This window comes from Neodiprion lecontei, chromosome 3 (assembly GCF_021901455.1).
Source record: "Neodiprion lecontei isolate iyNeoLeco1 chromosome 3, iyNeoLeco1.1, whole genome shotgun sequence".
In the NCBI taxonomy this organism is placed as follows: domain Eukaryota; kingdom Metazoa; phylum Arthropoda; class Insecta; order Hymenoptera; family Diprionidae; genus Neodiprion; species Neodiprion lecontei.
Genome location: NC_060262.1, coordinates 15,826,126 through 15,841,066, shown reverse-complemented (window position 1 = coordinate 15,841,066; position 14,941 = coordinate 15,826,126). Strand labels below are relative to the sequence as shown.

At 49.6% G+C, this 14,941-nt stretch overlaps 3 protein-coding genes across 3 annotated transcripts; all 3 read right to left on the bottom strand.

Moving 5' to 3' along the window:
* Positions 1 to 1,141: 1,141 nt before the first annotated feature.
* On the bottom strand, positions 1,142 to 2,485 carry LOC124293444 (uncharacterized protein F54H12.2-like). The gene has a single exon (XM_046734303.1). It carries the CDS (start codon positions 2,483 to 2,485, stop codon positions 1,142 to 1,144), a length of 1,344 nt encoding a protein of 447 aa, XP_046590259.1.
* A 4,773-nt stretch (positions 2,486 to 7,258) lies between these two features.
* Positions 7,259 to 8,584, bottom strand: LOC124293443 (probable DNA polymerase). The gene has a single exon (XM_046734302.1). The coding sequence runs from the start codon at positions 8,582 to 8,584 to the stop codon at positions 7,259 to 7,261; it is 1,326 nt and encodes a 441-aa protein (XP_046590258.1).
* Positions 8,585 to 8,665: 81 nt separating this feature from the next.
* Positions 8,666 to 12,228, bottom strand: LOC124293442. The gene is made up of 2 exons (XM_046734301.1): positions 12,096 to 12,228; positions 8,666 to 11,241 (listed from the first exon to the last, which is right to left on the bottom strand). Exons 1-2 carry the CDS (start codon positions 12,226 to 12,228, stop codon positions 8,666 to 8,668), a joined length of 2,709 nt encoding a protein of 902 aa, XP_046590257.1.
* Positions 12,229 to 14,941: the final 2,713 nt, after the last annotated feature.

Below are 14,941 nucleotides of genomic sequence, written 5' to 3'. Positions count from 1 at the left end.
GAATCTATAATATATTACATACGAGGTCGAGAATTCTTATTCATCACTTCTTCTCCTTCCTCTTCTTCTTCGCCCTCGTTATCGGAGATAATCATACCACTCGTAGAAGATTGTAAGGAGGTATGTGAGTCAATCGCAGTAGTAAGTATGTCGTAGGGAACGGTAACTTCGCCGTCTGACGTAGGCGCCGACGGATCAGGAGAGATTTTCAGTATAGCGACTGACTCTGGTATTACTGCTTGTAGCGTGAAATTTCTTTTTGGTACCTGCAGTGGCTGATTACTAGTCGAACTTTCCTCTCCGGTGATGTTGCGCTTACTGGCTGACAATGCTTCTGTATAATCGTATTTAGTTAGAATATTGTGATTGTTGATCCATTTCTTCAGTTTGAGTGCGTTGTTCATCGCACATTTGAAAAATTCCTTCTTCCTAACGCCGTGGAAGAAGCACCATACCGAAGACCGTTCCAGTTTGTCGAACGCCGGGCAATCGATGTCCTCTAAGTTGAATACTTGACGCGCGGTACTACTTTCAATATATTTACATTTATCGTGGCCACGGGCAAAAATTCGATGAGCGTTACGTGCGATTTCTCGGAGGTTAACGTCTAATTGAACCAGCGAGATATCACCTTCAAACCACTCGATGCCATGATGGTAGCAGGTTACGTAATTGTTCACGCCACGTTCTTTGAGCGGCAGATCCGTGAAGGGATATGACGGTTCTACTAACCAATGTGCCGAGTAGCGGTGATCGATGGTGACGACTGCCACTTCTTTCGGTATAAATTTACCATAGATATTTCGAAACCCTTGAATATCTATCACGTAATCCATACTTGAACTTGAAAGAATGTAGTCGAATGAATAGAGAGCTGGAAGAGCGAACCTGCAGTGACGTAGTTTAAATGCTGACTGGCTCGGCACCGTAGTTACGGGTGTTTATATACGGCCTTGTGTTACAATCCCCGTCTCAAGTTTTGTTTATCGGGTGTCTCCAACCGGTCTGTTGCTCCCCTTGAAGACGTTGGCGTGGTGTAGTCACAGTGTTCTCTCTCTCTCTCTCTCTCTCTAACGGAAATCACCACCTGGTATGTCATAGAAGCGGTCGTGATAGGAGGGGCGTGATCTCCCTCTCTTTCTTAGCCCGAAAAATTTGTAATGACCTGACGTGCAGCATCAACTTCAATAAGATTATCAAATTCAGCGTACACTAGGCAATTCACAGTTTCTTTCAGAGCATCGTCGAACCGCACTTCGACCCTGAGAGTTGCATGTTTGATGAGCGACCAGTGCGATGTACAGTTGGCCGAGAGATCGAGGTTTAGGTCAAAAGCCAATAGACAATTTCCTTTAGCGAACTGCTGCCGGTCGATACCGTTTCCTTCGTTCAGAAAATGAATCCCCGTACCGGAAAAGAGGGTGTGATAAGCGTCTACGTAGAGATCGTCTTTGCCAAAACTCATCTGTAGCGGCTTCGATGAGACTTGCACCCCGTCGACGTACAACGACAGGAAATTCAAAGAGTAGTTTTGAAAATTAACCGGATTGCGCTGTCTGTCGCCGTTGAAGGCTTCATTGCTGACAAAACCGATTATCACTCGTTTCGGTAGTTGTCCGAGTATGACATTGTCCAGTGTTTCTGCCTGTACTCCTGCGTGTATGGTGAAAGACTTCACCTCGACTCTGGTTACGGGATATTTTGCCGTACCTTTGGCTAGCGTCCGTGCGTGCGCCAGCAAGATTCCAGGGCTGTTCTTCATTCGGCGAACGAGCAGTGAAGTTTCCAGTATGTGCAGCTTGTGGCGATTTTCGGCTTCCATGATGCAAAAACTGTCTCTTGATCTTACAAGTCGAAGACGCAGTTCCACACCGTTAATTAAAAATTTGTCTTGATTAAATACATCACAGTGCACATGTCCAATCAGATCAACGGTGCGTGCATTGCTCATGATCCGTTTGCGTTCGATGAAACCCCGGTCAGCACCGACGGCGTCGGCGTCGTATACGAGTACATCCGATACTCCATCCTCGCTGTCGTACCATAGAGCCGAAGAAAGAAGGGATTTTTTGGCGGGCGGTGCGTAATTCAGTAGAGTCTCTATATATGCTCGATAGGCGTAAGAGTTGTTGGCTGGTGAGACTAGTTTTTGATTGAAGAATATATCGACTTGATTGAACATCGAGTGAAGCAGATTGTTTACCGGAGCGGCATGCGGAGTAGCCGCGTTGCCTTCGCCTGCCGGCGGGGTAGGAGCAGACGGTTGTAGCTTCACTCGTACGCTAAGCATAGTGTGTGCCAAGTCGATGTACTCATCACCGTTTCCAGGTACAACAAATTCAATCGGGGAATCGTCGGTTAGAAATGATACGGGCTTGTAGTGTACCCATTGACCATCCTCAATAGACGTCTGCGTTGATGGTAGAGAAAACAAATCCAGTTCCGACTTCATACACTCACCCGAGTGCGCGTGCAGGAAGGCCATTGTTGATGTTTAGATTGGAGACGAGCGGCGCGTGGGCTGACCAGGGTCCGAATATGTCTGTAAGGTCCCGTTTTTTACAACACCTTTTCCGCTTAGTTTTCTTGACGGTTCCGGCACGCTTGGGTATCTTGGCCGATGTTTTCTTTTTCGACCTTCGTCTAATTTTACTCGTAGTACCAGCTGCTCGGTGCGCGCCGACAAGTCTGTTGACGCGGGTAATGTTTTACTGACGCGCTAATCCGCCGGCTCGGCTTTCATAACTGCTGCCCTTCATGAGTTTATCAATTTTTTCTTCAGCAGCTCTTTTCAATTTGTGTCCTGATTCTATGAAACGACTCTTGACAGCCTGTTTGAACGGAGTGTCGTTTCTTACGTCTGTCATGACGTTCATCCCTGCACGTAGTGCTTCTCTTCCGACCGCGCGAGCACCACTGGACAGCAGAGGTAGTATTCGACGAAACAGGCCTCCCAAGAAGCTGCCGATTCCGTGCCCGCGTTGATGCAGTGCTCCTCGGTAAACCGTCTCTATGCCTTTACCGCCGAGCTGATTTTCGTAATGTTGCATGTAATGAGCCATGTCATACCTGGTATGTTTTCCCTCTCTCTCTCTTTTGCTGAGCGACTCCTGTGATTCCAGTCAATCACTGAACGCGTCTAAAATGCAGCGTTACCGTCAGTTTCCCGCTCGTGAATGGTGCTGGGCTACCGAATTGATCTCTTATTTCGATCTCGATGGTTTGAAAGTTCGTGAGCATCAGTGGTACGTAGTACAGTGGCGATAGTGTTGTCATCTCTGATTCGGCCTGTAAGGTATTGTCATTGCCGGATGTTTCAATGACTCGTAACAGCGGGGCGTAAACATCTCCAATGATACGTGGCTCCACCAGATCGCAATAAATAAACATCTGGCAGCCGGGGATCCTTGATGATTTGTTGGTTTCGGATACCTTGCAATCTGGTACCTCAACTGCACTTTCCCCAGTAGTATTGTAATACGTGACACAGGGTATCGTTTCATTTTTCACTGGCACCTACCCCTGAGGGTGTTTGAACGTGAGTGGATAAGGAATTTCGGCCAGCCCGACTTCCCAGTCTCCCGTTAGATGAATCTGACGCGGTAACTGGGTAATGTAACAGCACGTCCGATTCTCCGGAAAAAACTGCATCGAGCTGTTGCTCGGTAAAGTTAGGTAAAACTGATCCCAGGACATTTTGATTTTTTTTTGATGCACGAGTCGAACGGTGAACACTCAACAACTGAGAGACATGCTGTAATAGCACGCTATTTTATCATCTCCGTGTTTCCCCCTCCACACGCTGAAGTTCAGGGTCGTAGAACAAGCCATCGATTACTTCGCCGTTGAGATCTTCCAAGACGTACACTATCGGTGAACGTGCAAGCACTCGTAGGATCTTGAATAATTCTCCGCTCCAGTTTGCCGCGTAGCGTTTTTCGAATGTTCCCTTGGTTTTACTGAATCGTACAAAATCATTCGAATGGAATCTCGGTTTGCCATTTGGACACGGAGGATAACGCTTTTGCATGTGGGCACGTGCTGTAGCAGCATTGCGAAGCGTCACTTCCGACGGCGCCATGCCGATGCTCGAGTGAACTGTATTGTTGTAGGCTTGCACGATTTGTGGCAAAACATTGACGTAGCGTTGCGTCTTTTTATGCGTGAAGTAACGCCACAGGCGTTCTTTGAGTGTACGGTTGAATCGCTCCATGATGGCTGCTTTCACGTCGGGATTACGAGTAACACGATATCGCATTTCAGTGTCGCGAAGTATCTTCTAAAAAGCACTCCCGACAAATTCTTTACCTTTGTCCGTTTGCAGTAGGTCGGGTCTACGCGGCGTAGTGTGTAACACTTGCTCGAAATCTTTAGCAACAGTTGCGGCTGTCTTTCGTTACAGCGGGACGACCCATGCGTACTTGCTCAATACATCGATGACCACCAGGAGATAGCGAAAACCGTTGTTGCGGCTCTTCATAGAACTCAGGTCAGCCAGGTCAGCTTCCCATACGTCGTCTATGTTGGAAACGTTGTACCTAGCTCTCGGAAATTTCTCACCGAATCGCGAGAGTTGTTTTCGCGTGCAACATCTTCCAGAATTCGTGCTCCCGCGTAACCGGTAGCATGCGAGGGATTGTAATACGTTTCTTCAAGAAGAGTCGTCATTTTTTTTCAGCCGAAGTGTTTTCCAACCGGATTTTGCTCCGGTGGCGCGTTTGCGTAGAGCGTATCCTGCGTCGTGAGAACGGCTGGTTACGGGTGTAACGTTTGCGGAACTTCGTCGCTTCGTCGGGGAACTACTGGTGTGTGTCAATAGTTGTTGCGATGTTACCGTCGGTAGACCCGGAGCGTCGAATGTGCGTATGTGTTTCCAAAGCGTATCGTTCCCCACGTATTCTCGGGGTACGTTGCCAGGACTCGCAGCTACGGTGGGAGATATCATTGATTCTTCGGCTGTGTTTCCGTCTTCTTCTTCCTCCTCCTCCTCATCCTTCTTCTCCTTTTCCTCGAGAACGTCTAATTTCATGGGTTTGCACGTCGTTTGCAAAAAACAAATATCGTTGAAGTACCTGCTGATAGAGTTTCCATTTTTCTGCATCGTCTTTCGACGGTTTGTTCAAAATGTCCTTCATCTCGTTGTCGAGTCTTGAAAAGAGATCGGTGCGTGTGGTAGTTGTATTTCCAGGTGAAAGCGTAGCGGCTATACCCTCGCTGACGCGTTGTTGAAATCTCACCATACTCTCCATAGGAATTAAAACCATCTTCTTTGTACGTTCCATTTTGCTACTTGGAGAAGAGGCTGGAAGCTAAAGTCCCGAGTAACGCAGCGAGCAAGAGGGTGAGAACTCCGTTCCCACGTTGAACAAGGGAACGTTTCTTGGACTTCCAGGTACCCCGGTTGCTGGCCAACCGCCGTAATGTCTGTTTATGACGTGCCAGACGATTTTTGTGAATTCTGGACAGTGCTACGTTACCCTCCAAGGTATTCAATGCACACGCACAAATGGTCTTTACTAACGAATTGTCGGCCGTGCGTAGCAATGCTGATCTCTGCAACGGGTTCAATTTCTGCAGAGCGTGCAGCGCTACTGCGTTTGCTTTGGTGAAATCGGCACGAGCTCTGCGACCGGACGCGGTACGGCGTATTCGAGGCATCACAGCTGAACGACTGGAACCCGGTGCGAGCGTACCATTGGTGACCTTCATATCCTTTCGCGGAACGTAGACATAGTGATTATCGTCCGAAGGGAAGATGCTTGATCGGAAACGGCAATTCTCCGGAGTGGATTGCTCCAGGTCGAAAAGCAGATATCCGTGTGGCGCTGCGGTAGCGTGGTGATAGGCCTCTTGAAGAAACCTCGGATCTTCGGGATACACCTGTCTGGCAAGATGTTGAATTTGGGCACGATCCCGTGGATTTGTGAAGAAGACCATGTAGTTTGCGTTGAGGGAAATATCTCGTTGACCGTGGCCCTTGTGAAAGAGATTTTGTGTTATGTAGAAAACGCCGAGGGTCTTATAATGACAGACCTTGGTAAAAAGATCAACGATTACATTGTCTGAAGCCTCTCGTATCAGATCGTCGATTACCAAAAGTTTCGGTTTTTTGTCACCCTCGTAATCGGCGTGTTGCGGTAACCCCTCGCGGTACTATATACTCTTGTCCCCGTCGTACAACGGCTGCCATTCGTCAAAGTACCATATCATACGCCTGAATCTTGTGTCGCACATTGACGTTCCATGACGCAGAAAGTTCTTGACGAAATTTGATTGACCGCATCCTGACAGCCCGGCTACAATTGCCGAAAACGGATGTTTCCAATGCGTGTCCGTCATCGAACAAGAAGGAGAAGAAGAAGAAGAAGAAGAAGAATCCAGGGATGATGCGGGATCTATAAAAAATTGAAACAATTAAAAACACGTTCTTTTACTACGCTAGCTTGCTCGCGGCCGCGGCGGTGGCGGCGGCGGCGGCGGTCGCGGCGGCGGCGGCGGCGGCGGCGGCGGCTCTCCCTTCGTGCGCTGACCATGAGCTTATTCAAGCGCACGCGGAAGCGTAACCGCGCAGGTACGAGCTCATCAGCGCGGTCGCGGCCGAGCTGATTGTGCGTAAGGCGCGTACGCCATGAGCTTATTCGTACGCGTGCCCGCAGTGATATCAGCTTGAAAACAGCGCGCCCCGCCGCGGTTTACGAGATGAATTTTTACGAGCAATGCGAGATTTTTTCACAATTTTTCATGCGTAGGGTTTAAGCGTGGTACTAACCTTTATACAGTTTGGTGGGACACATACAAGAGAGTATCTGATGGGTTGGCCTGGCGTCTCGCCGGTTGGAATAACAGACGGTTGGGGTAAGAATCCCTTCGGTGTCCTCTGTCTGTCCGTCTATTTGTTCGTCTTTCTATCTATCTGTCGCTCAAACGCGCGCGTGGCTTGCCGTCCGGGTGTCTGTACTACCGCAGGGTGAAAAGACGGAAGCTGTGCTGTGCAACTGCTCAGAATCCGGGATCTTCGTCATCATCAAGTGCGATAACCGTAGGGCAGCGTATCGAAACTCGTGACGCAACAACGCCTTTTCACGTACACCGGTTTACACGTTTTGTGCTCGGAGCGCGTCACGACTGCGTGCAGTTCCGTTCGACGAAAGGCGCAATACTCCAAGGGAATGGGTGCAGCGGCTTCTACCACCATCCGCTTGATGGCCTTGAAGTTGATTTTCGAGCTCGTTGCGTGATTCAGTGATATGCCTTTCACCTAGCAAATTTCCACCTCTTCACCATTCGGACGTTTGATGATGAAAGCATAGAATTTTGGCCCTCCCGAGACGAAAGCGCGTATAAAACTCCCACGGCCGTAAGACGCCAACTCGTCCGTCAGGTCGCCAAGAAAGTTAACCGTGGGAGGTTCATACTCGTTTGGCCTTGGGAGGTTTCGGGTATAAATTACTGAATCGGTGTCGTAATAGAGCACGCGCCGATCAAGCTTCTCAAGGAACGAGAAGAGCTTCAGCCGAGCCTGGGCAGTGGTGTACGAGGCAATCACGACGTTTGCCAACGCTGACGGTTCAACGCTGTGTTGTGCGTGTGACCAACGCACGTACAACACTTCGTCGTTCACGGGCAGCAAACCGGACACCTCGACTTCAGGGTTGGTCAAAAGCTCGAGCAGCTGCTGACGCGTCTTTATAACGTCTGTTTTTACCAGATTCTCGCGTTGCCCGAACTTGCCCCAAAACGGATTTGAGCATGATTTGGAAACTGATCGCATGCCGGGATTCTTAGCAATACGGTCGCGATCTAGCCGTATACCCTCGACCCGCTCATACTCATCAAGGTAGCGCATTCGAGCCGGCTCGTCCTCGCATTCAGCAGGCCAGCCGCTTGCCTCTTGCTTAATCTTGAAGAAGGTGTCGATATAGCCGGCGAAATGCCCACCTTGACGAGTAGTCGGGTCAAACGATGTCACCGTATACGACCAGATCTCGCTTATGCTCCTGATCTTGTATCCCATTTCCACGGCTTTTTTTAATTCGATCGACACCCACGTGCCCTCGAATTCTCGCGCAGCTTCGTCATCATGTCTACACTCGTCCTGGTTCAAACTCTGACAACATGAGCGGCACAAGGCAAACATGAGTTTGTCATGCATGCGCACCGGCAAAACAGGGTGATAAAGATTGCGAGGCGGTGAAACTCGGCACTTGATGAGCCCCTCAACTCGCGTGATGTCGCAACCGCTCAACCCTGTCAAGAGCTCACACTCTTCTCCAACGTAGACCGTCGGGTGGCCAACAGGGAACCTTCCATTCTTACAGATGAACGGATACAACGAGCAAACATCGACGTATCGTATTTCCTCGTACGCGTTGCCCGTTGCATCTGTTTTCACCTTGTAGTATCGGGAAGCGTTCCCCGTTCGACCGCCGTAGAACGCATCACGCGGATTGAGTGCTTCGCTCGTGGCAGTGCCAGCGATCAGCGGGTGTGTTGCCACGTACTCCCTCATCTCCTCGTTCTCCCTCAAGCTCCGATCAAACTCGCATTCCCACTGTTCCGTCACGCGGTAACCCAATTCGCGCATACGGCTGATCTTTGCACGAGTTTCCTCGTAACGCCTATCCAACGTCTCGCCGTTGACGCTACGCCTATCGCGGTTGATTCGTCAACATCTACGACAGCCGTGCCAGAAACAACCGTGAAACTCGTAGATGTGTCGCGTACCGTCGCCCGCGACATGGTATCCGTCCACCTTGCGACCCGTCTCCGGAATCCGAAACTCACGTCCGTTTCCGGCATGTCTGATGTCAATACCCAGCTCGCGCTCTTTCACGACCAACCACTCCAGAGCCTTAAGAGACTGGGCATCGGCAAGACGATAGCCGCCCGGTGGCAGGATACCTATTCGCTCCGGTTGTAAAAAATTTTTACGGAACAGCACCGAACAAGCCGAGGCAATTGTCGTGCTCTCGGTAAAGGGACACACTCTGCCGCACTCCAGAAATATGTCCCTGAATGCTACGCGCGCACGTCGCAGAATATCCACGTCCGACCGACAGTACGACAACAATTCCAAGTCAAAGTCGAACAGATGGTCGTTCGCTACAGCCTCGTTGTACCATGAGTGAAACTCTGCTCGCGCATCGCTACTCATGGTATCCGGAGAGTAAAACTTCGCTGCGGGGAGCGGTCCTACGTAACCCACGTTTTCGGGGGTATGGAAAAGATGGGGGAATACACCTTTCACGGAAGTAGTCGGTAGTCCAAAAGCCTTCGGTAGCGCCGATAATGCCATAGGCATGTATGCTAAGGAATCTGGAAATCGGGTGTGACCCGCTCCAAGCATAATGATCTTACTGCCGCTTAGGATGACCTGCGGTGGGTTTCCATCCCGCTCAACCATATGCCGCGGCATGAATTGCGCGTCAAAACCTTTTGCATTGTGCGCAATGCATACGATGCGGGCAAAGTCCTGAACGGGCCGAGTAGCAAAGTCTACCAACTTCTTCACCGGTTCCCTCCTGAAAACGAACTCACGTACGAGCCCGAAAGCAAAACAGCCGTTCGATATATCGGGATCGTGGATACATTGCGTACACACTTGTTGCGCTACGCACAAGTTCGGCACATGTATGTTTGTCGTCGTGTCACCGTCTACCGTCTCGCATTGCTGCGTTTCGAAATCATAAAAAATGAAGATGTAACGTTTCGGTCTTGTGGCGTCTTTCAGCGGCGTCATCAAGCAGTAGTGATTGTACGGGCTGTTGCAGCGGCACGTGACGCAAAAACGAGTTTCACAAATGTGTGCCCTCCGCGAAAGATTTACGAATCGCTCGCAATTCCGGCATATACGCAGCGTTGCACAAACGGAGCGACGCGGACTGAAGGAGCCGATCCTGCGGTGGTACTCCAGACAACCGTTACCGCGGAACACGCGTCTGCAATCGGGACACTCGATTTTGCGAGACTCGCTGTTGCACGGTGGCGATGCGAGGCACTGTGGGCACTTGACGGAACATCGGTGTTCGTACCCGTTGTTAAATTTCCTATTGTAGGGTTGACAGAAAAAGGCCCCTGCTGCCGCCGCGGTTAAATTTACATTTGGGCAATAATGCTGTTCTTCGGGATAATACAGCAGATTCAATCGGTGCCTGACATCGCCTGTTCCGTTTGCTCTCACCACGGCAGTACCGTCGTAAAATGCCGCTTCGCCGGTACCTAGCCTCCCCAACTCGTACACTGTGATGAGGAATCCCTCGCGTACCAGATAGTTCTGGAACTGTGTGATTTCATGCACTGTGCACCCCGTTGGCGGAATCTCGACACCGGCGTTCGCAACAAGATTACGCGCTTCTGCACGCTGGAAACTGGACCTAGCGAATCTCACCATCTCGTAATGCTCGTGCAGAGAGCCACTGCGGTTCGGGCTTCTCTCGGCGTGAGCCTTGGCTACAACGAGGGCACGAGGTAAACACAACCCCTCACTGTTGACAATCTGCACGACGGATTTTTTAAGTACCCCCGCGTGCGTGATCAGCTTCGGCTTTCCGCGACCCTCTGGTACTCCAGCACTGTGTACCGTCACGGTGAAGACGCTGTCGACGCCAAACTCTGATGCGCTCTGGGCTACGCTGAAAACTAACTTCCAGAGGTCACTGTACCGCGAATCCCTCACCGACCGGAACGATAACCACGCAGGACCATGATTAAAACTCCCCGCGCTAAACGTGAAACCTATGTAGTCGCTACTCCGACACGTTGCTACGGCATACGCATGCAGATTTCTGAACGCGTCCTCCAGCCACTTCACCAGATTAACACCCGATTCAGGGGCCGCGATCTTCATTCGCAACTCACGCCCTGTGACCGCGAATTTACGAATGAATTTCGTTGATTCACCGATAACCGTGAAACGGTTACCCAGTGAATCAGCCCCGTCATCGGATGCCTGATTTGACTCCTTCTCGCTCGCAGCTTCACTCTCCAGCTCCGATTCTCTGCCCATGTTTCCAGAGTATGCACCCTCTGTCTCGTCGTCATCAGCATCGTCGTCGAATTCAAACGTCACGTCGGAAGCTGTCTGTGTCTCGTCATCGTCATCGGCATCGTCATCGTCTGACTCTAATGTCACGTCAGAATCGTAACTCGGAGCCCTCCGGGCCCTACCCCCACCGATCTGTATGCCCGAGGTACTGGCGCCCTCGTTCACGCGAAACGGTCCAACAGTTTGCATAAGGCCCCCTGTTGTACATATAAAACAAAAATAAGACTAAACTCCATGGTAAAGCCTCGTCAATCCGCAAGTATAGTTGAATTTCGCGGTTTTACTAGAAACGCACACCCTAGAGTATCCGCGTGATTAGTTCCCCTAAAAAATATCCTCGTCCATCGCCGGCGGTGTATAGCTCATCTGAGTGAATATTCCACACTCGGGCGTCTGCGGCCACGAGAATATTATCGCCTCATCCATTGGGGATATGGAATAATTGTCTCCTTCTTCTTCTGCTACCGCCGGCTCATGAGCATCGACCGGATCTAATTACCCGCCCCACGAGAGAAGAAATTTCTCGTGAGTTCATATCAGAATACCTGGTCTGCATTTTTGTTTTTAAGCTTTTCCTATATACCTTGAATTTCCAACACTTCTGACGGACCTGAACGTGACAACACTAAGGTCGACGCCTGTGATGAATCGATTTCTGCAACGGACACAATAACCTTCAGTACACGCGTGAAAGAAGATTTCTAGAACTCTTGGAACACCGCTCACGCACAACGTATTTACACATGGTTACTCCATGATATACGGCATATCCTACAGACAAATCATCTGGACTCACCGTCACGAGCTCCGACAGAAATCGGCTCCTCGGCGGTCCTATCGTTCACCATCGTCTCATTCACCCCTGTCTATTCTGCAAGCGCCAACTCTTCGCAGGCAACACAGCCCTCGAGAAGAGCTGCCTCGTTCTCGCTGGTATCATCCATCACGAATTCCAACACAAGGAAATTTTGATATACCACTCGCGCACAACGTATTTATACGCGACAACTCCCTGCTACGGCACAGCGTACGGACAATCATCCGGACTTACCGTCACGAGCGGTAGAAACCGGCTCCTCGGCGGGCCTCCCCAGCGCTACTCCTTGCGACGCAATCGCCTCATCGGCGACGTCGACGACGATATCGCAAAGAGCCGCCTTATTCTCCGCGGAGTCCTCCAGCATCGCGCGGAATTCTAACGGTTGGAAAACTTGATCTAAATTTTTCCATATTACATATTTTCTTTTATCTTTTTACCCCACTCTGAAGATCCGGTAATTCAAACTCCACACAAACGTACACTGCGCACAACACAAATATAGAGTTACCGGTTCGCTCGTTGTACTCAGCCATCAGCGCCCGAACAACGGCGAAGCGGGTGGCACCCCGCTGGCGAATCACACTCGCGGCTGCACTAAGGCACTCGTAACCCCGCAGCGCACCGGTGCTGTGGAGGTGCGCCAGGGTCCGTGCCCCGCAGACCGCCAGAAGCTGTCGCAAATGCCGAAGCAATTCCACATGTGATATGCGGAACAACAACTCCCGACGGAAAACAGGGCACACACGTACAAGACTCGCGTTAGCCCCCCTAGTCTGGCTAGCTGCCTTCACCACCGCGTAACGGAGATCGTTAATCGATTGCATTATTTTAAAAATATGGAAATAATTGAAACAGAGAGAATCTTTGTTTTCAGCAACACGGCGATTTTCTAACTGAGAAGATCTCCGGGCCCACAACTATTTATGAGTTCAACAGGTTGGGTGTTGTTTAGGCCAAATGCTATTACAATACGTTACCACCCCGCTTCTTGAGCTAAGTATACGAAATTTTACCATGGTCCGCTAACGTAAACCTTCCGCGGCGGTTCGCGGTGAGACACCCGCAGCCGGGCTGAAAATAAACCAAAGCCAGCCGGATCCAACGCGGAGGCTGCCTGCTACATACGGCAAAACACATCTATTGACAGCGATAATCATGGTTTTCTCATAATTAAACAAAGTTGTACAGCTGACGTCATTTATCCTGTTGAAAACTTGCATACCCTAAAGCCTACTTTGATTGACGGGCGAACGGGTATTCGTCGAGACATATGAAATTTAGAGATAAAATAGAAAACGATCCGATGGATTCACTCGCAATTCCTACCTCAAATCGTGGAGCTGATTCGGCGGTTGGTGATGGTTAGAAACAAGTGTATTTGAGGATAATGATAATACTCTTCTCATGCGACGTCTATGTATACCGCCATCGATAAACTGCAACTCTTTGTACCACCCTCAGAATAGGAAACGAGTTATAAACCTAATGCATACTGGACCTATGGAGATTGTAGACTCATCTTGCGACATCAAAATGATACAGCCGATGAGACCCCCTTTTGTATTCCTTCGTCCACTGAGGCATAACAATCAACATACCGTAAGAGTGTACGTTGGAAAAGCGGGGACCAGCCTACCGACCGACGCAAGGCCCAAACATTACAAGTATAACACGGTCCATGCTGTACACACCCACAGCTCTTCTCATCATCTTTTCTGTTTCAATGATTACGTATACATCCCTTGATAGACTGCAACTGTTTGCACCAGCCTCAGAAACGGAAACGAGATATAAACCTAATGCAGACCTACGGAGATTGTAGACTAATCTTGCGACAACGAAATGATACACCCGGTGAGGCCCCCTTCGTATTCCCGCGACGACCACTAAGGCATAACAAACAACATACCCCAAGTCTGTACGTTGGAAAAGCGGGGACCAGGCTACCGTCCGGCGCAAGGCCCAAACATTACGGGTATAATACGGTCCATGCTGTACACACCCACAACTTTTTTCATCATCTTTTCTGTTACAATGATTACATATACATCCCTTGATAGACTGAATCTGTTTGCACCAGCCTCAGAAACGGAAACGAGATATAAACCTAATGCAGACCTACGGAGATTGTAGACTAATCTTGCGACAACGAAATGATACACCCGGTGAGGCCCCCTTCGTATTCCCGCGACGACCACTAAGGCATAACAAACAACATACCCCAAGTCTGTACGTTGGAAAAGCGGGGACCAGGCTACCGTCCGGCGTAAGGCCCAAACATTACGGGTATAATACGGTCCATGCTGTACACACCCACAACTTTTCTCATCATCTTTTCTGTTACAATGATTACATATACATCCCTTGATAGACTGAATCTGTTTGCACCAGCCTCAGAAACAAAAACGAGATATAAACCTAATGCAGACCTACGGAGATTGTAGACTCATCTTGCGACAACGAAATGATACACCCGGTTAGGCCCCTTTGTATTTCCTCGTCGACCACTAAGCCATAACAAACAACATACCCTAAGGCTGTTCGGCGGAAAAGCGCGGGCCAGCCTACGAGCCGTCACAAGTCCCAAACATTACGTGTATAACATGAACCATGGTGTCTACACCCGTGACCCTTCCCATTATTTTCTTCTCTTGCAATGTCTACGTATACATACCTCGATAGACTGCAACTGTTTGCACCGACCATAGCACCGAATTCGAGCTGTAAACCTAATGCAAGTTTGATACAGGCCTATCGAGATCGTTGGGTTTTCTGGCGACATATTTACATCTGTCTTACTCCCCATCGTGGAAACGAAATATAATCAACGGCGTAAGCTTGATATAGTCTGGTAAGGAACGCCTGAATCATACGAGGCATTAGAATTTCGTTAATTCTTTTTAGTCACGCTGCAAACGCCGTTTTGTAGAGTGGGGGTTACACCCTCTATATTCAAGTGAAATACCAAAGAGAGTCAGTCATGCGACAACTACGGAAGAATCCTCACGTGAACTATGGCTACATCCAAATCTTCTGCACCAATTGGCAACGTGAATAAAATGTATAAAACATTTACG